Source organism: Aulonocara sp. 'chitande type north' Nkhata Bay, linkage group LG17 (genome assembly GCF_057382095.1).
Source record: "Aulonocara sp. 'chitande type north' Nkhata Bay isolate Kocher_YH1m ecotype deep benthic linkage group LG17, A_spYH_male_GT1.1, whole genome shotgun sequence".
NCBI classification, from domain to species: Eukaryota; Metazoa; Chordata; class Actinopteri; order Cichliformes; family Cichlidae; genus Aulonocara; species Aulonocara sp. 'chitande type north' Nkhata Bay.
Window position 1 is genome coordinate 39838731 of NC_141360.1, and position 21005 is coordinate 39859735.

The window sequence follows — 21005 nt, forward strand, 5'->3', positions numbered from 1 at the left end:
CTCGAGGCTCAACAGGAAATGACTTCTCCAAAACTGCTGCCACAAACTCAGAAATGTGTAAAATATTATCATATATTGTGATATAAAACAGCCCAGTCTTAAAGTTTAGCTAGGCTGTGTCCACGAAGTTTTGAGCACGTAGAGTTGGTTTTTCTTTTAAGCCTTTATTCAACCAGAAAAATGTGACTCTATCCCTTTTATAAGACAGACAGTAGTGCAGTTATCGATGATAACATATTCTAGGTAAAACGGAGAAGATAAATAAATAGCCTCATAAATAAGAAAGCAAAGCAAGCTGCCTGACCCCGAACGTGCAACATACACTGGTGACCAGTGTTGGTCAAGTTACTTGAAAAAAGTAATCAGTAACTAATTACTGATTACTTCCCCCAAAAAGTAATCCCGTTACTTTACTGATTACTTATTTTCAAAAGTAATTAATTACTTAGTTACTTTTTAAAAACACGATTTACAACCTGAAGAGGTGATAAAGCGATAGATCTTTCAGCCCAATTCTACTTTTTCTGCATAATCCATCATACAAAATGTAATCAGATGGAAAAGTCTCTTTTTAAAACTTGTTTTATTAGTTTTAATCTTTTAACTTTATGCATCAAGCAAACATTTAATTATCTGCAACATTCTCTGACTGGAAGAAATTTGTTTAATATTTAAACCTATTTTCTGCACATTCCAGCACATAAAATATATATATATTTTGTGTTTGTCTTTCAAATAGATGCAAGTAAAACACAGCAGAAAATAAATAAAGTCAAAGACTCAGCGGTCCTGTTGCTCTATTTTCACCTGTAAAGCAGGAGTGGGGTAGGCGGAGGTTTACCCTGGTGCAGGTGTGCCGCGGTCAGTTGAAGAATCCGCGAGTTTCTCTGTGAGTTTCCCATTACGTCGTAGCTACTCGGTGCTTGCTCGGAAGTTTAGGGGGTTTTTTCGGTGCAAAAAGAAGTTTTCTTCCCACGCACAGCGGACACTAATGTTTTTGTCACTTTGTATAGAATCAAACTCAAAGTAAGGTCAGTGCTTCCACGCTTTAAACGCTGCGCTCATACTCTCTCTGCACTCGATATATGATCCACTGTTGATCTGCACACAGCTGTTGTCACGAACGTCGCACTCGCTTACGTCACTGTCATGAGACATTCTCGCAAAAAAATCACTGTTTTAGTAACGCAGTAACGCAGCGTTCCTACGGGAAAGTAACGGTAATCTAATTACCGTTTTTGCAATAGTAATCCCTTACTTTACTCGTTACTTGAAAAAAGTAATCGGATTACGCGTTACTGCCCATCTCTGCTGGTGACCTTTAAGATTTGCAGTTAATCTCAGCGCTGCGTGACAGACAGAATCCAGCTTGTGTAATCAGTGTGACGATGCGTGCACGCAAATGACGTTGCCATTTGTTTCTTAATAATATCCCGATTTACATGTCAGGGACAGTAAACCTCCAGTTTCAGAATTTTTGTACAACCATAATTACAAAATGTGTAAAATGTGAAAATCAACAGAATGCAGCGATGTGCAAATCTAAAACATATCAAGACGCATCAATTTGTTGGTGCCATACAAATAAAACGGGAATGAATTGAATCCTGCTGCTGTTGCAGTATCTGAAGAATGCATCGACTTGCTGAAATATTCAAGGCCTCCCCTGAAGGATGGCAGCACATGTTGCTCTAAAACCTGTACATAGCTTTTAGCACTGATGTTGCTTTTCCAGATGTTCAGGTTGACTGTTTCATGCGCTGATGAAAAGTCAGAGGGTCCCTCCCCTCTTTGGCGCAGAGGACGTGTCGTCCATGTTTTCTAAAAAGAATTTCAAATTTCAATTGACCTGACCACAGAACAGTTTTTCACTTTACCACAGTCTATTTGTCTCACCCAGCAAAGGTGGCGAGGTTTATGCATCATCTTCACACATGGCTTCATCTCCCATGACAGAATCAGGTTCAGATTCTCTCATTTTTTTTTAAATTATCTTTTGTACTGTAGACAGATGAGGTGTTCAATGTTTTCACAGTTTTAAGTGTTCGGCAATTTGTAGACACACATTGTTGCAGATTGGTGAAACGCTGCCTCTCTAAGATGCTACCAGCCTAATGAGTTGGAAAATGAAAGATTATTATTTCTTGAACAAGGTCAAAACACCGACTTCATGTATAAACTGTTATAGTTACTGTATCTCCGTGTGTCCTGCAAAAGAATAAAGGGTAGAGTTTGCTAGTATGGAATTGCTCATCAGACAGAACCATTGGTTTGGTTTGGATGAAAGATTAAGAGTTAGAAAATACTGCTTGATTCTACTATTTGAAAAATATTTTTATGTGTCTGTATATTTTTTGTTGTTTTCTGCTGCTATAACTACGCATCATGCCCATCTAACATAATTTCATATCCTCCGCTGTTAATGACCGAGCTGAAATGTCACATCGCACCATCAGCAGCGCCGTAATGACCGCATGATGGACTGTCAACATTGACTTGTTTCCTCTTGTATGACCCAAACTGCTGTAAAGTCAAAGACAGACGGGCCATCAGAGCGTCGTAAACAGAAGAAACATCTGTTTGATTCGAGGGGGAATCACTTTGCATCCCTTAATTAGCCATGCAGAGTAGTGAAGGTCAGTGCAATCATGGGTAATGGGGGGGGGGGGGGGGGGGGGGGTGCTAAGGGGGGGCTGCACCATTGCTAATGTGATTGCCGGCCGAGTTGTAAAAGGCTCATGCTCGTAACTCTTATTTAGATGGCTGAAAATGGTGATGGTGGAGATAACCGCAAGCACAACAAGTTTTGTGTGTGTGTGTGTGACTGGGATGGGCTAAGGGCTGGTTAGAGGGAGGTGGAAAGACACTCTGCATCAATGAAGTCAAAGGTGGATTGAATCTAATATAAGGAGGATGCGAGCGGCGGATCAATAACCGAGAGAGCGGCAGGATAACAGACAGAATCAGAGAACAGCTGTGGTGGGCTTGGAAGAGCAACAGTCAGATATCCAGCATGCGTGCTCTGGTGGTTTTGCCTCTGCTCTTGTGCGCAGTGGTGTGTGTGGATCAGGTGAGAGCGCAAGTGACGGCAATGAAGCTGTGCGGTAAGCAGTTAATCAACGCCATCTCCTACACCTGTGGAGCGTCCCGCTGGAGGAGGTTCTTCAGCGAGCCAGACGTGGATGGTGAGAAAACTCTGCTTTTACTCATTTCGCACAACAGCAGGGACGCGCTGTTAGTAGCTGAGTTTCTTTCTATAGTTTCATTTGCTACAAGTTTAGTGGTTCAGACTTCAAGAAAGAACGATGCAGAAAAAGTCAGTAACAAACTGTGTATTTACCCTTTAATTTATATTATTTAAATTGCAGTGAGGGTGTAACCGCGTTCAAGAAAAAAATAGAAATATCATTTATATCACTTTAAAAAAATGGCATGTTTTCGAGTTACCATCTCAGTGCAGTTTGCCCACACAGTACTTCTTCTGTATCTGCTTCTGAGGCTTAAATGAAACCCAACACAAGCTAAAGTTTGTGCTTTCTAACCAGACTGCCAGTTTTTGCTACACCTCATGTGTTATGTTATTAATTCACCGGCTGACGCGCAGGGCTTCTCCAAACAGGTGTTTCCCAGCACAGCGACGCACAGTCTGCCAGAGGAGTCAGCAGCTCAATGATTAAATGCTGTAGCTGGCGGCTCCCCGGGCGTCTTCTCTAATACACCACACAAATAAACCCAGTTAGTGTGTCAGCCGTGCTGATCGGAAAGCGTAAAGTGACACTGAAGAAGACAAATAAGACCGAGCTCATCCGTGCAGTCATTTAGCGCTTCCTTATTTAAAGGGAACATGGACGAATTACACAGGATGCGTCTGAAAGCAGTGCTTCATCAGCTGCACTTGTTGAGAAACACTGTCGGCTAAAATGAACTGCTATAGAAAGCATTTACTGGAAGTCATGTTTAAAGTAAGGTGAACAGAGTTTCCCGCACAGTTACATTCAGATTGTAAGGTTAAAGTTACACTATTAATGCGTTTGCAGAGGACCAAGTTAAAGGCTTAGATTCTAAAACCTCCACTCAGTGTTCATTGATGTTTTGTTCTGCCTACAGGGGAGCAGAGCAGCTTGGAGAAGTTCAGCAGTTTGGCCTCAGAGATGACCAAACGGGATAATAACATCTTCCTGGCCAACATGTGCTGTCAGGTGGGCTGCAGGAAGACCGACCTCGCCCACTTCTGCTGAGGACAATCCTCTCACTTTTTTTGTTGTTGTTGTTGTTGTTAAAGTGACTATAATGACTGTGTACCTTGCTAAGAACCAAATCTGACTCACGTGGCGAACTGTTATGATCTCTGTGCAACTGTTAAACTTTGTGGAAGTGAATCTGGATGAGCATCTCTGAACATGTTCCTGAACCCGAGCTGTACATGTGCGACCATAAATAAATGTTTTAAAATCAGTTGTCTTTCTTGCAACTTTCACCTGTATTTGGTCATTTTTTTGCTGCTTTTGTCAAATAAATATTCTATTATAACACCGGGATTCAATTCTGCAAAGGTTTGTTTGTTTTTTACTCCAAATACTGGACAACGTGTGAACGTATCAAACTGGATCACTAAGACCCCCCCACGCAAAAGTAAGCAAGTATGTACACAAGTACATGAATAAGTAACTAAACCAGCTGGCAGAGCAGGGCCCTATTTCAAGAAGCCTGTTTAGAAAACTCAGAGTGAAAAATGATACGCAGGGTTGAGTAACCCCGAACTGTCCAACTCGGAATATTCGGTTTCAGAAAGGCTGATAACAATTAGTTCAGTCAACGCGGAGTTTCTTTAACCCCAAGTTAAGCGCGCGCACGAGGATACATAAAGCCCTGATTAGTGGAGCACAGATTAAGCGAGTCACCATGGAGACGGAGGGAAAGAAGGCGCGGTCAATGTATTTTACAGCGCTTGAGGCCGAAATTCTGATGGCAGCATATGCCGATAACATGCCAATTTTGCGGAAAAAAAGTTACACAGCCTCAGCTGCAAAAGAAAGGGAGCATGCATGGCAAAACATAGCCGACAGAGTCAATGCGTGAGTGTTAATTTAAACATTGATCTAGGGATTTCCACCCATTTAACACGTTATTTTATTATATTTTATTTTTCATTTTATACATTTTATTTTGTGATGTGATGTGAGCACAGGTGCAACCCAACAGGCCCCAAACGTGCCTGGCAGCAAGTAAAAATGAAATCTAAAAATATAGTCCAAACAGGTGAGGTGTAATTGTATTATGAGCCATAGTGCTTGGTCTGTTTGTCCTATGTAAATCAATTGCAGTTAGAGGCTACATTAATTTCCCCTCTGTAAGCACTTATTGAAATTATCTGAGCACATTACAAGTACATATTTGCTTACTCTGTATGCTCAAATGTGGCCCGTTATAGCCAACAGAAAAAAAGCGGAGGCCTGAAAAACAGGTGGGGGTCCTCCACCACCACCACTCACAGAGGCTGAGCAGTTGGCCCTCAGCCAAAACAGTGGGCGCCCTGTGGCCGAAGGCATCTCTGCGGGGACATCCTCTGAGTCAATAACCCCGCAAGACACAAGTGCCTACATAGGGGGTAAATTCAAAATAATACATGATGTGCATACATCCTTTCTTCACAGTCACCTTTGCAGTGCTACTCATTCATTTGATAAACTCTTTACCATAATGGATTATTTTGTAGTGAAGTTATTTTCCTACTGATTTTGCCTTCCCTCAGTCTTGGTTGTCTTTGAGAGCATAATGACAATGAAGTGTAAGGTGACTGGTATGTTTGTTAATTGCCATTTGGTCCCTTGTAAGTTATAAGTGACCTGTATAAACCTCATATTCTATCAGTTGATGGTGGTGGTGTACTGCATCTGGTGCAGCCTCCTGTTGAGCCAGACCAACATGCAGTTGTGAGTAATACTCCACAGATTATATGAGTGTACAGTAGAACAGCAATGTTGTTTATTTCTTTACTACAGGAAAATAATGAAGAAACATTGACAGCTGTTACAGAGGAGGAAGCAACAGAGACACTTTATGAGGTTTACATCTTTTAATACTTTGTGTACAGGAAATACAGGCGACCAATAAAGCCAGTTGAACAAAAAATCTGTTTATTCTTCTTTCAACATGTTGAGGTGATGGGTCAAAAGAAATGATTGTGACATATGGTGTCTCTGACTGCGCTTCCATCTTGTATGTCCGTGGGAGGGTCAGGATGTTCATGGTTTGGATCACTGCTGATGTTTGGTTCAGAAGGACAGTGTTCTCCTCTAATTGTGGCAATGTTGTGAAGAATCACACATGCCACAATAATGTCACATGCCCTTTCTGGGGTGACCCTGAGTCTTTGCAGGCACTGGAACCGGGCCTTAAGCATTCCGATAGTCATTTCAATTCTGGCTCTTGTCCTGCAATTAGCCAGATTATATCGCTGCTGTGGGCCCGGTTCAGGGTCAGGGTAAGGGGTAAGCAAATAGGGTAAACATGGATACCCCCTATCACCAAGCAAGTAGCCAGTGAACTCTCCTAAGACAGAAGGATACACTTCAGTTCAAATGTCCCTGAAGCAATTGGTCTTTATATATTTTAAAGTATTCTCAACTCACCATGTCCAAATTTTGTGCTCAGTGTACATTCACGGAATATTTGTGAGTCATGGACAGAGCCTGGCCACTTGGCTTCCACATTTGTGATAATGTTGGCAGCATCACATATGATCTTCACAGTGCAGAGAACACAAATTAGCATCCATTACTATAATGAAATAATTTGTTAGTTTGAAATGCTACAGGGAACTATGTACCTGTACATTAATGCTGTGGAAAGACTTCCTGTTCACATAGTCTCCTTCATTTACTGAAGGAGCAATGATTGGAATGTGAGTGCCATCTGTACAGCCAATCACGCCTGGGAACCCTGAAAATAAATGTAAAATTTAAGTAGTAGTCCAAGTATCACCACATCATACATTAAGTTTTGTTCATCCTGATACCTGCAATTTTGTGGAATCCCTCTTTGATAAATCTTGTGGGTCTATGACCGGGGAACACCACAGACGAGTACAGGAGACGTTTCAGTGCAACTGTAACATTCCTGACTGCCCGACAGACGGTAGCCTTGGAAACGTGCTCAGCGTCACCAATATTATACAGAAAGCTCCCGTTTGCAAGAAACCGAAGTGCAATACAAATAATATGTACAGAACTGAGAGCATGTCCGCGATGTGTCACATGCGTAATATATGGCCTGAGGATGTTATTAAAATAAATTATAGATTGTGCTGAGAAACGGTAACGTTCACACAGAAAATCATCAGGAAATGATAAAATGTCCAAACGCGCTCTGATCACTCTCTCCCGGCGGAGAGCTCTGCGGAGAATTTGGGCTTCACGATCTACTGGCTCTTCAAGGAAGGAGCACGCCATGTCTGACACTTCCTACTGTCAGGTTTCCGACAAAGGGGCGGAGACAGTCAGGGTTAGTTGTAGTAAACCTGCTAGGGGGCAGGTTAGCTTCACGGAGTGTGTCGTCATGGTGACTCACTCAGGCTTCAGCTGAACTCGCTTTGTGAAACCGAAAACCCAGAGTTTTCGTTAACTCAGGGTATACTTACTCAGTTTTTCCACTAAACCGGCTTCCTGAAACAGGGCCCAGGTGTGCACAAACGCCCACACACCACTTACACATGACCCTTAGGCAACAACCCGGCCCCGCCTACAAGGGGCGGTACTTAGAGCAGGTTTCACCTCTCACGTAAGCACGCAACAAGAAAATAAACTACACTCTTAACCAGCTACAAATCCACCAACTCCTCTATGCTCTTATTCCAAATCCAGCTTCAGTCAATTAGCATTTTATGAAGTAAAGGAAAGCGCAATAGCATCAATAACCTGTGGTTTATTTTCCCTGGGTGAATTTTATTAATTCAAGTTGATTCCACTATATCATTTTCTATTATTTTCTATGAAACAATAGCATCTTTGGCCTGGCTAGCTCCTGTCAGGCTTTGGGCTCAAAATGACCATAGAATCCATATTTACAGTGTTAGCTGTCCTAGCGTACGTGGCACACAAACTAGCTTAGACTGACGGGAAGAATGAAACTGATTTTACACGTGGAAATCATTAAAGCTTTAAAATTCAGCTAATTTAATGAGATGGTGGCAGAGCAGACAGGATTAAGGGAACATCAAAGCTACTGTGGTTCATCCTCAGAGGTGTATGTGTGTTTGGACCAAATTGGATGGGAATCCATCCTGTAGCTGTCAGGATTCCCCCGACAGGAAAATTCAGAAGATTGTAATCCTGCTGCCATCATGTGCAAATCACACTAACCAGCCACTTGTACAAATGCAAACATAATCAAATTATGGCCTTCAGTTCTAGCCATGACCAGCAGTTTACCACTGGATACAGGTTTACATACCTTGGTTTTAACCACTTGTTACAATGAAGGAACACAGAAGAGCATCTGTGAACCATGATGTAGTAGCAGAAGAACACAGTAGTTGCCAGCTGTTTAGTGCCACAATGTCACAAAGCTCAAATCATCTCAAACTGATGTCTTGAACATGTCGTAACCTCACTGTACTCAAATGGGCTGCAGAGCCTCCAGATCTCAAGCCAGCACACTTTGGTTTGGTGGACCAGAAGATTTACATCATGGACGTGCAGCCGACAAATATGACCGTGTGATGCTATCACGTCAACACAGATCCAAATCTGAGGAATATTTTCAGCAACCTGTTGAAGCTGTGCAGTGAAGAATGGCGGCAGTTCTAAGGGCAAAATTAATTAAACAAAATCCGTCCCATATTTTTTGGGGGATATTTCAGCCAAGGTCAAAAGTTTGGACTAACATTGCTAAAGCAACCTGCTGAATGGGAACAAATAAAACCTCACAATATTACTTCATAGAAGGAAAACAGCAAACACAAACATCCAGTTATAACTTTTATTGGTTTTGGAAAGAAGCAAACTAAATTTCTCAGATCATCTTAGCGTTGTTATGTACTGTACAAACAGCTTTCACATGTGTTTGAGGTTAATGGTAAAGAACCAAAAAGCATTCTTGCTTATAGCACACAAACACACTCGTTGCTCTCGTCTCAACATTAACACAAGGTAACTGACACTCAGCACAACACGTCATTTCAGCACTATTGTCACAAAGCCCCACCGTTTGACCGCATGCTTTGCATCCAATAATACTGCAGGATGAATTCGCCATGAAGATGAAGCTTTTGTGTTTTGATGCACTGAAAATTTTAAACGCTGTTTCCAGAAATACAGTGAAAAAGGTTTGTGATCAAACAGACGTGTAACCATAAGTGTAGGAGTAATTCTACACTGATGCACCGTGGGTGGCATGTGTGGTGGGCTTCTGTAGATAATGCTGTAGTGACTGTTGCACTGTTTAGCTTAAAGAAGGTAGCAGCATTGTCTCGGGCACGTGGTCTTCCATTTAGCTCGATGAAAGACTGACATGACTGAAAAAATGCGTCACCAAACAAAAGTATTATCAAGAACTAAACGGCACCAATCATCCATCGTTCCTCACACCAACAAAATGCAACTTTGCCGTTCTCTCAGCCTGGGTCTGCACAAGATCAAAGTACAAATGAACAGACTCATTTGAACTGCAGGGCCCAAAAACTATCCAATCAGATGTACTGCATCGCTGAATTGGTGTACTGACGTCAGGATACCGTCCTAAATCCGCTCGAAATGCTTGAGAGCTCTTAGAGGACCGTGATTGGTTACATTTAGTTGATTGCCAACACAGAGTACAGTACAGAGGTTTTTCGATTACACTTCACGCACACTTTTTGTTCTTCACGTTGAGTGTCGGAGCATTCAGGAAGTTCAGCATCATCGGCACAGTGTTTTTCACATTAAACAACACATTTTTTTTTTTTATCCATTTAAAAAATATTCAGCTTATTCTCCTTAGCAAGGGACTGACTGTCTGGGGTACACACACATAAAATACGAAAAACAAAACGTAAAACAAAAAAAGAAAAAGAAAGCATTTTGGTCGACTTAACCTCGCTCCACAACCTCATTTAAATCATGTCATCTCACAGAGACCGTTACAATTATGCAAAATAAAGCCATGGATTCAAGCACTGGCTGGATGACTGGGATTTGCTCACGATATGAGGGTATGATATGAGGGAGTTTAGGTACCAGTGAGGTAAATGGAAACAGGAAGGAAGGTTTTCTTGTGATCCGCCGTCAAACTGAAGGTAGAGGAAAGAACTGAGAACACTAGATGATCAGGGTTTCCTTATTGTTTTATTACAGCTAAGTTTGAAGTAAGGAAATGAGCTGGTCCCAGTAAACAGTTCCTGTTCCAATACTAGTACCATGGTCACTAAACTTCATCTCTGCAGCCGTTTTTATTGTTTTTGTCTTCCTTGAAGGATGAGTTTGACATTTTGGGGGGAAAAACTAACCTTGGCCAGGAGCCATATTGGTTAGCTTAGCAGAAAAACTGAAACGGGAGGGAAACGGCTAAGCTAGCGTTGCTAAAATATAAGAGGCTAAAACATCTACAGAGTTTGATGCTTGCTTCTCTTGAGAGTGCGCACTGCAGCACAGCAATGTGATTTACTGGCATGCTAATGGGATGAGTGCACGTTCACTGCAGTATCCCTGGTGATTTAGCATATTAGCATGCTAAAATTTGCTCACCAGAACGAGCATAAATAAGGCTAGGGGAACATTTATTTAATAAACCAAAGTCATGAACTAATGAAAAGTCTGACCTGGTGATGGCGCAAGAGAAAATGACAGGGTGTTACTAAAATGCTGCCTTTTATCCTGACAGAGACATTAACGTCTAGCGTGGATGAACGCCATTAGCATTTTCGGACCCATGCAGTACTCTCAAGCTAAATAAACTTGTTAATGACGAATACAACAGGGTGTTTTTACACCCTTGTATTAAAGAAGAAACATGACACTGTGGATTAATCAGCTTTCTAGGTGCTGACAGACACAGACTGGCAAGCCTTTCCCGGCCTTTTTAGCATGCTAGCAGTTTCCTGGCGGATGTCACACGCATCATCCAAAAATGTCAAACTTATTCCTCAAAGCGTGAATCTTGGCCATGTAATAGCTAACTCTACATTAACACTGCTTTCACAAAGCATTACACAGAATCCAGAAAGATATTTATCTTTTGTCTTTAAATTACCCCTCCCCCACCCATATATAGGTCAATTCTTCTGTTGCACTTGAGTTAAAAAATTATATCTGAAATAAATTCAAAAAATTAGACCTTATACTGTACACAGGTTACCCAACTACACAGATAACAAAAAATGAGAAGGAATTTAAATATTTATACCTTTAAGGGTTCGAGTCGTGTGATACCATTCAAACTCTATTCATATACAGAATCACGTTTTATACAACGAGTCATTGTCATCAATAAATAAAAATAGAATGCTGTCATGTACTCTGCAGTCTAACACTGCTGTCCTGTGAACAACAGGAAGGCTATCTGACGATACGAGGAAAACACCAAACGCCCTTTAAGATATACATTTTCGACTTAAATGACACTTTGTACACTTCTTTTGTTCTGACACGAAAACATAGTTCCTTATTTTACCAGTGAAACTGACTAGTCATTGCAGCTGCCTAACATCCTTACAACCTGCATGCGAGTGTATATAACAGAGAAATAGAATAGTGGCTTGACTGGCTAACTGGTGTCTTTAGCAGGATGTGTCATGTAATACCAGCAGGCGATGCTTGGAAATCTAGTTTCATACAGGTCGTACACAAGCACCAAGAAGAAGGACCCACTTTTACCTGTGACAGCTGATGGTGTGTCATGTGAAGCAGCTACATGGATCAGTGCAAAACAGTGAGTACACCTCTCGTATTCTTATCCCAGAGGTTGAGGACCGGGCTGTTTACTAACTTCATCCCATCCAACTCTGGATGTGTTCAGATTTGATGCACGTCTGACCACAACGAGGATTTTTTTTTTTTAAATGGCCCAAATTTTCACATTAACAAGAATTAAAAATCTGTTCCTTCCTTGTTTGGTCAGGCAGCTGCAGTGAAAAACTTTAAAAACACCACCACACGTTGACCAGAGGAGGACGGAGACAGAGGCACAGACTACAGAGGAGGAAAGAACCCATTTGTGTCTAAGTGCAGCAATACAGATGTTATGAAATGAATACAAATACAATAATTACATGACCTATAACAGTTCCACAATGTTATATGCAAGTTATACAATACTGCTGGGCGGGCTGCAGACCTGTTGTGTGGGTTCAGAAAAGGATCACAGAGTCTGTCTGGTGTCCGTCTGTCCTCTGTCCTCGGCGTCGACCTCAGTCCACTGCGTTCACTTTGTTCAGCGATGGGTCAGTTATCAGCCAGGTATTTTCCTGAAAGACGTCAATTAGAAACTAAGTGCTTATCTGTATAAATGAGATGTGATATTTCATTAGTTTTATGTTTTATTAAGTAGCTGCAATGAAAGGATTCAAACTTATTCTACTCAGGTAAGCTTTACCAAGTTACTAAAATAATCCTAAAACTGACTTTTATTACTGTGTGGATTCATCTAAGTCTTTTCAAGTCCTACTATATGCACATTATCTTAACCTAAACATACATAAAGGAAAATGTTTACAGTGTAACTGGTGGGAGTTGTATTTCCAGGAACTACAATCAGTATTTAAAAAAGTTTAAAGAGATAAAACATGGATTTTATATGTTCAATAACCAGTTTATAAACTTGTTAACATTCGGGAATTGGCTGGCTAAGCTTTCGTGTAGCAGTAATGAATATTTTATTTTGAAAACCCCATCTGACAGACCTGCAGCAAACCTCTTCTTGATGAGCGAGAAGCGGTACCCTGGCCCAGCCAGCTCGATGTCACAGCCTGACAGGGTGCTGCCTTCGCTGGTAAACTGCACCGCCAGTGGAGCCGGTTTACTCGGACCTTCTGTTAGCTGAAAGCGTGCTAACAACGAGCCCACACCTGAGGGATCAGAATGAGAGGATGAGACCAAGCCCCAAAATGTTTAATATTTAGAAACCACAAAAGCAAATATGTAACAACATGAAAAATGGGCAACATCTCTACAACTGCAGATCTCATCTTAAAGAGAATTCATAATCTAGTTTCGTGTCTTCATCCTGGAGGTCAGGTCACTGATGGGTGTCCTTGCCATGTAAATGACAGTGTGGGTCTAATGATGGCAGGTTGCGATCTGGAGCACAAATCAAACTCAACTTGGTCAGAAGAAACTGTGTAAATACTCCACAGCTGCTACCGTGGGCACTCGTTTACTTTATCCCATTAAAAAATAAAAGCTCATTGTAAACATCAGCTTTGGTGAAGTAACTGTATCACTGCTGTCCAACAGGGGGCAGTGTTTACTGTGGGCATGATGCACCAGACTTCCTCTCCATCTTGTCGTCCTCATCTGCGGTTGTTCCATTTTCAGCATTTGTACACCAGCCACACACATGCACCACGTGTCCTCCCAACATTTATGTTATTTAAAGAAACAGGTTAAATCATCATTCAAAAGAAATACCTCCATTTTCAGATTTGTGGGAGATATCGGGGATCTTCCACAGGATTCGTTGCTGGTCTGCATTCCTACCAGGATTAGGAATAAGAGAAAACCATTAAAGGATACAACATAAACAGGTGAACAGGTCATTGAAGGTTAACCTCAAAACCTGACAGCAAATAAATGCACGGCACTCCCAGATATGGCACAGGATTTTATCTCTTGTCTAAATAACATTTGGAGCAATAAATGCATCAAACTGCCTCCTTTACCCCCTTAATCTGTTCAGCTGTGTAGCTTAATACTGTGTAACAACAAGTCTAGAAAGACCGTACCATGCAGCAGGAGGTAGGACAGCCTGTAGCTTTGAAACGCCTCCATCAACGGGGACGAGGAACTGAACGTTGTTGAGGGCCATCGGCGTCGACATGGCCTCCCCGTTGTATTTGTAGTCTATCCTCAAGTCAGTGCTGGTGGGCTCACACCTCCAGCTCACTGCCAGGTTCAGAGGAGTCGACTGGAGGCCCTGTGTTGACACCTGGCAAACACGTGGTTTGATAAAAGCCTGTTCACACTGAAACACCCTAAACAGCTGAACATGCTTCGACTGAAGGAGTTGAGTGTTTGGGATTTAAGCTACTCTCAAAATCCCAAATCCAAGGTTACCTGATACTTGAGCATGTCCACGTTGTAGTACGTCGCTTGTGGTTTCTGCTCTGCCACCTTCTTTAAATGCGATATCAGGTTTGGCATATTCACCCAGAAGTCCTTGCTGTCAGCCTTGGCTTGCGTGGTGGTGTCGCTGGTGGAGGAATCGCAGTAAAGAGCCCGATCACAATTCAGACGTTTCACAGGACTGTGGTGATTTTCTATTGAAGTGACTAAACACAGCCATTAGACTTCAGCGGTGTGCTGGTACGAAACGACTGTTCAACCACAAAAAACAAGTTTTTTGGGAGGAAAATGTGACTTTTTCCTCACAGAGTCAGTGTGACCCAACGATGATCCAGATGTGGTTGGTGGTCGTTAGATCACACAGACTTTACAGGTGCTGAGAATAAAGTAAAAACTATTTTTAAGTTGCTTTTCTAAAAACAAGAAACGCGCAGGAGGCTGGAAAACATCAACATTTGACAGCTGTAATAAACAAATGAATCATAATTAAAAACAATGTTTATTCTACTGTGAGGTCACATGACTTCATGCTATAATGATGTGTGATATTTTGCATAATTTAATATTTAATTTTAAAGATCACATCAGGCGGTTTATCAGGCGTTTCACAACAAGTGCAACACGGTTATCTGCCTGCACACTCAGACGACCTCATGATGACTCCACACTTACTCAGCGCTCATTTTGGAAACAAGCTCACAAAATTTACTCATCTGAAGTGGTCAAAAGACCCCGAATAAACCACAGGGGGTTGTAGATGTTTGATGAGTCAGTTCACTAGCACATGTCAGCGCTGCAAACATGGAAACATTCACGCCATCACCTCGACCTCCCCAAAACCTCTTTACTCCTTTTTGTTGGTCACATGTTGCTCTCCTGATGTTTTACAGTCTGTGTGACATCAAACTTGCTGTGTCACCATAGATAATAAGGTGACTTGCATAACAAAAGTCATTAAAATTTAATGTCAAGTGTGGCATGCTTATTAAAAATAAGTATCGCACATGCTCTGTAAGTGAAATTAAAATGATGCATAATTTGCAACAGGTACATTGATTTGGTTTTAATCACGTTTGGTTACACGGGACCACATATAACATGTTAGGTATTACTGGGTGACGCTAAAGTTAGACAATAATGTATTTAGATTTAGTTATGTATTCCCAGAAAGGTTGGCTCGATCTTTTCACATCTTCCAGCAAAAGCTGAGTTTTTATTTTTATTTTTTTAACTGAAATGTTGAGTTTACGGTGGTGTCATTACCAGCAGAGGAGCTGGGGGTTAGGCAGCACATGCTCCAGTCGACTGTAGTTGGTTATGCTGAAGGTTAGCACGGCGGGGGACGGGTTATTGGCAAAGTGCCGCGTGATTCCCGCCGGAAACGACAAAACCATCTCACCTATGATCTTCACAACACACCTGAGAAAGAGAAGAGAGAGTAACACTGCATGAAAGACTGCAGAGAGACACACAAATGCACAAATCACACATGACTTCATTTCCTTTTGATAATAAAACTAAACACACAGTCTTAATGCGTTTCTGCTATTGACTGAATCACTACATTAAAAGCTCTGCCAATCACAGCTCACACACTATTACAGCAGTAAAGCCCCGATCAGAAGCAAAATCAATAACACATTAGTTCATCCTAATCCACAACTCAGAGCAACAAAAGCAAACTTTACCTGTTTACATGACTCTGCAGGAGGAAATTCAAGTACAAAACATACAAAACTGGATTCATTGTAACAAAATCCACCAACACTGTTCTTATGTGTTTATAGTCTATAGTTCAACCAAGTGTTTGTTAGTGGACCTGTATACTTCCTCACATATTCACTATAAACACTGTGTGACAGGATTGTGGATGTTTGACCATATTAACTACAAACACATAATGCTGTAAACACATGTGTGTGTCCAGAGCTCATCAGATGCTTCATAAATCAAACTGTCATTTCTGACAAATCACTCCTCCTTGAATCGCTACCTTATCGTGGTGGAGGGGTTTGTGTGTCACAGGGATCCCAGGGGCTATGTTGTCTGGGGGCTTTTGCCCCCTGGTAGGGTCTCCCATGGCAAATTGGCCCTGGGTGAGGGACCAGACAAAGAGCGATTCATAAGACCCTTATGAAAAGGAAACCGAGGGAACAGTTTACCCTGCCCGGGATAGGGTTACCGGGGCCTCGCCCTGGAGCCAGGCCCGGGGAGGGTGCCCGAGGGCGAGCGTCTGGTGGCCGGGCCTTAGTCCATGGGGCCCGGCCGGGCACAGCCCGAAGAGGAGACATGGGCCCATCCTCCCGCAGGCCCACCACCCGCAGGAGGTGCCATAGGGGTCGGGTGCATTGTGTGCCGGGTGGCGGCCAGGAGCGGAGGCCCTGGCGGACTGACCCCCGGCTGCCAAGACTGGCAATAGGGACATGGAATGTCACCTCTCTGGTGGGGAAGGAGCCTGAGTTAGTGGGTGAGGTTGAGAGGTACCGGCTAGATATAGTCGGGCTCACCTCTACACATGGCTTGGGCTCTGGAACCAGTCTCCTGGAGAGGGGCTGGACTCTGTCTCAGTCTGGAGTTGCCCTTGGTGAGAGGCGGCGGGCTGGGGTGGGTATCCTAATATCCCCTCGGCTTGCTGCCGGTACGTTGGGGTTTTTCCCGGTGGACGAGAGGGTTTGTTCCCTGCGCCTTAGGGTCGGGGAACGGGTCCTGACTGTCATCTGCGCTTATGCGCCGAGTGGCAGTTCAGAGTACCCAGCCTTCTTAGAGTCCCTGGGGGGGGTGCTGGAGGGTGCTCCACCTGGAGACTCTGTTGTCCTGCTGGGAGACTTCAATGCTCACGTGGGTAACGACAGCGAGACCTGGAGGGGCGTGATTGGGAGGAACGGCCTCCCTGATCTGAACCCGAGCGGTGCTCTGTTATTGGACTTCTGTGCTAATCACAGTTTGGCCATAACGAACACCCTGTTCGAACATAAGAGTGTCCATAAGTGCACGTGGCACCAGGACGCTCTAGGCCGTAGGTCGATGATCGATTTTGTAATCGTATCAGCAGACCTACGACCATATGTTCTGGACACTCGGGTAAAGAGAGGGGCTGAGCTGTTAACTGATCACCACCTGGTGGTGAGTTGGATCAGGTGGCGGGGGAAGACGCTGGACAGACCTGGTGCACCTAAACGCGTAGTGAGGGTGTGCTGGGAACGTCTAGCAGAGGCCCCAGTCCGCGAGATCTTCAACGCACACCTCCGGCAGAGCTTCAACAGCATTCCGAGGGAGACTGGGGACATTGAGTCCGAATGGACCATGTTCAGCGTCTCCATTGCCGAAGCTACTGCATTGAGCTGCGGCCGCAAGGTGGTTGGTGCCTGCCGTGGTGGTAATCCCCGAACCAAATGGTGGACACCAGAGGTGAAGGGAGCCACTAGGCTGAAGAAGGAGTCCTATCGGGCTTGGTTAGCCTGTGGGACTCCGGAGGCAGCCGACAGGTATCGACAGGCCAAGCGGAATGCGGCTCGGGCAGTGGCTGAAGCAAAAACTCGGGTGTGGGAGGAGTTCGGAGAGGCGATGGAAAAAGACTTTCGGACTGCCTCGAAGAGATTCTGGCAAACCGTCAGACGTCTCAGGAGGGGAAAGCGGTGCTCTACCTGCACTGTGTATAGTGCTGGCGGAGCGCTGCTGACGTCGACTGAGAAAATTGTCAGGCGGTGGAAGGAATACTTCGAGGACCTCCTTAATCCCACTGACACGTCTTCCGAGGAGGAAGCAGAGTCTGGGGATGAGGGGAATGACCCGCCAATTTCCAGGGGCGAGGTCACTGAGGCAGTTAAACAACTCCTTGGTGGCAGAGCCCCTGGTGTTGATGAGATCCGCCCCGAGTTCCTGAAGGCTCTGGACGTTGTAGGGCTGTCCTGGTTGACACGCCTCTGCAATGTTGCGTGGAGATCAGGGGCAGTACCTGTGGACTGGCAGACCGGGGTGGTGGTCCCCATCTTTAAGAAAGGGGACCGGAGGGCGTGTTCCATGCCAGGGTGCTGGAAAGGAGAGTTCGTCCGTTAGTCGAACCTCGGATACAGGAGGAACAATGCGGTTTTCGTCCTGGTCGCGGAACACTGGACCAGCTCTTTATCCTCTCCAGGATACTTGAGGGTGCATGGGAGTTTGCCCAACCAGTCTACATGTGTTTTGTGGACTTGGAGAAGGCATTCGACCGTGTCCCTCGGGGTGTCCTGTGGGAGGTGTTGCGGGAATATGGGGTGTCTGGCCCATTGCTACGGGCCATTCGATCCCTATACAACCGTTGCAAGAGCTTGGTTCGCATTGCCGGCAATAAGTCGGACTCGTTCCCGGTGGGTGATGGGCTCCGCCAGGGCTGCCCTTTGTCTCCGGTTCTGTTCATAATTTTTATGGACAGGATTTCTAGGCGCAGCCAAGTGGCGGAGGGCTTTCGCTTTGGTGGCCTCAGAATCTCATCTCTGATTTTTGCAGATGATGTGGTTCTGTTGGCTTCATCGGGTGAGGGCCTCCAGCTCGCACTGGAACGGTTCGCAGCCGAGTGTGAAGCAGCGGGAATGAGGATCAGCACCTCCAAATCTGAGGCCATGGTTCTCAGCCGGAAAAGGGTGGAGTGCCCACTCCGGGTCGGGGATGAGTTCCTGCCCCAAGTGGAGGAGTTCAAGTATCTCGGGGTCTTGTTTGCGAGTGATGGGAGAAGGGAGCCGGAGATCGACAGACGGATTGGGGCTGCAGCTGCAGTAATGCGGACGCTGCACCGGTCCGTCGTGGTGAAGAGGGAGCTGAGTGTAAAAGCGAGGCTCTCAATTTACCGGTCGATCTACGTCCCTACCCTCACCTATGGCCACGAGCTGTGGGTAGTGACCGAAAGAACGAGATCGCAGATACAAGCGGCAGAAATGAGCTTCCTCCGAAGGGTGGCTGGCCTCTCCCTTAGAGATAGGGTGAGAAGTTCGGCCATCCGGGAGGGGCTCAGAGTAGAGCAGCTGCTGCTCCACATCGAAAGGAGCCAGCTGAGGTGGTTCGGGCATCTGACAAGGATGCCCCCTGGGCGCCTCCTGGGTGAGGTGTTCCAGGCATGTCCCACCGGGAGGAGGCCCCAGGGCAGACCCAGGACACGCTGGAGAGATTATATCTCTCAGCTGGCCTGGGAACGCCTTGGTATTCCCCCGGATAAGCTGGAGGAGGTGGCTGGGGAGAGGGAGGTCTGGGCCTCTTTGCTTAGGCTGCTGCCCCCGCGACCCGGCCCCGGACAAAGCGGATGAGGATTGATGGATGGATGGACAAAAGCATCAAACAAACATTACAGCCGCTTTAGATGGTAAACTGGGACAAACTTAATAAACCCCGTCGACCATTATCCCTTAAATATTGTGGTAAAACGTAGTCAAACAAACTTTTTTTACTCATCATCCACACAAAAATAAATAAATATTGAAATAGCCTAGTCAGGGTTTTCTACTGTGACAGGTAAAGAAGACCTACTTGTTGGGATCGGCTCCTTTAAAGAAGGTGTTGACTGTTTCCGTGAACGCAGCCGCCACAGGAAGCGTGTCCTGAGCTCCCATGGTGAGAGGACTGGGCCCTCGAGAGCAGCCTACGAGTAACCAACCCACACGTACACATTTGTAATTAAAATAAATGCTGTGCTCCACTGTTGCTGTTTGATTTGTTGAGGTTGCTCCTAAATTTGATATTAATATATCCAAACTTCAGCCCTGAATACAAACACTTCAGCAGAAATCACTACATGAAAAATAGATGCTCCAAATCTTAAACTACGCTCTCTGTGTCAAACTGTGTGTGGAGAAAATAAGGAACGAAACATGAACAAATTAAGAGTGATGAAATGAAATGAAACAAATACTGGTGTTAGTAAAGAGGCACGAAAACAGCACATTATATGTACGGATGATACCCATTTCTCTCTGCTCTTTGACTGTGAACTGCTTCCAATGTCTCCCTCAGATTAATGCATTTCTACACAGTGGGTTATACATGTCTGTTTTTAACTGAATAAGCACAGCTGGATGTTTTTAAAAAGAGACAGAGGCAGACATAGAGCAAGGCAGATGTGCATGCGTACTCCAGACATGCTGACAATTTTTGTATTTTTTGGACAAGATCAAAGATCATCAGAGAGCCCAAGATCAAACACCCAACAGGTAAAATGATGACAGTACAGAGAAAAGTGATTAGTAAAGTAGACAAAGACTGATGAGTCTTTAGGGAATGAATCAGTGCAGACATGATGAAAATGAACATCATCATCAGAAGAAGTTAGAGGGAGATATTGCACCGCATATCTGGCTCTAGGTGAGGGGGCTCAGTCAGGGCGATAGCATGGCCAGGGTTAGGGTAATGAAGGGATGATGATGATGGAGGAGCCAAGAGGGGAAGGAGGAAAGGGGGAGGAGAGAAGAAGGCCAAAGCTTGCACGAATGAGCCTCGTAATAACGTGTGTGCGCGCTACCCTGTTGCAGAGAAAACTTACCTTCGAAGGTTAAATAAAACTTCCCTCTGTCAAACCATACAAGGGATGGCTGGTCATTCTCTGTGAGGGTTCGAGGGTAGAGGGAGGGAGGGGGTCGGGAAAGGAGGACGAGGAGGAGGGAGGAGGTACAGGGATGAAAGGCGGGGAAGTGGGTGAAGAGGGGTGAGAGGGGCAAGGAGAGAAGGACAGTAGCGTGAGTCTCACATGGCAGGTCTATTACACGTCACAGTGAGGTGAAACGTGGA

The 21005-nt window shown here is 44.4% G+C and overlaps 2 protein-coding genes across 5 annotated transcripts in view; one reads left to right on the forward strand and one right to left on the reverse strand.

Annotated features, from left to right (window-relative positions):
* The first annotated feature begins 2911 nt into the window (after positions 1 to 2911).
* insl5a (insulin-like 5a) lies at positions 2912 to 4531 on the forward strand. Its single transcript, XM_086269347.1, has 2 exons — positions 2912 to 3185; positions 4108 to 4531. Exons 1-2 carry the CDS (start codon positions 3014 to 3016, stop codon positions 4236 to 4238), a joined length of 303 nt encoding a protein of 100 aa, XP_086125473.1. The 5' UTR covers positions 2912 to 3013; the 3' UTR covers positions 4239 to 4531.
* Positions 4532 to 8965: 4434 nt separating this feature from the next.
* The window catches only part of sgip1a (SH3GL interacting endocytic adaptor 1a), an 82419-nt gene continuing 70379 nt past the window's right edge, over positions 8966 to 21005 (reverse strand). For all 4 annotated transcript variants that reach the window (XM_086270216.1, XM_086270215.1, XM_086270214.1 and 1 more), the window contains 8 exons: positions 20761 to 20820; positions 19752 to 19863; positions 15519 to 15674; positions 14247 to 14382; positions 13916 to 14118; positions 13602 to 13666; positions 12875 to 13039; positions 8966 to 12439 (listed from right to left, as the gene is read on the reverse strand). In XM_086270216.1, coding sequence (XP_086126342.1) covers positions 12417 to 12439; positions 12875 to 13039; positions 13602 to 13666; positions 13916 to 14118; positions 14247 to 14382; positions 15519 to 15674; positions 19752 to 19863; positions 20761 to 20820 — 920 coding nt within the window. In that variant the 3' untranslated portion in view covers positions 8966 to 12416. The remainder of the gene's footprint in view (positions 12440 to 12874; positions 13040 to 13601; positions 13667 to 13915; positions 14119 to 14246; positions 14383 to 15518; positions 15675 to 19751; positions 19864 to 20760; positions 20821 to 21005) is intronic.

Excerpts from the sequence above, each read along its gene's own strand:
- insl5a (XM_086269347.1), top strand. The coding sequence starts at position 3,014 with ATGCGTGCTCTGGTGGTTTTGCCTCTGCTCTTGTGCGCAGTGGTGTGT. Across the intron at positions 3,186-4,107 it reads CAGCGAGCCAGACGTGGATG|GGGAGCAGAGCAGCTTGGAG; the intron begins GTGAGAAAACTC and ends TTCTGCCTACAG.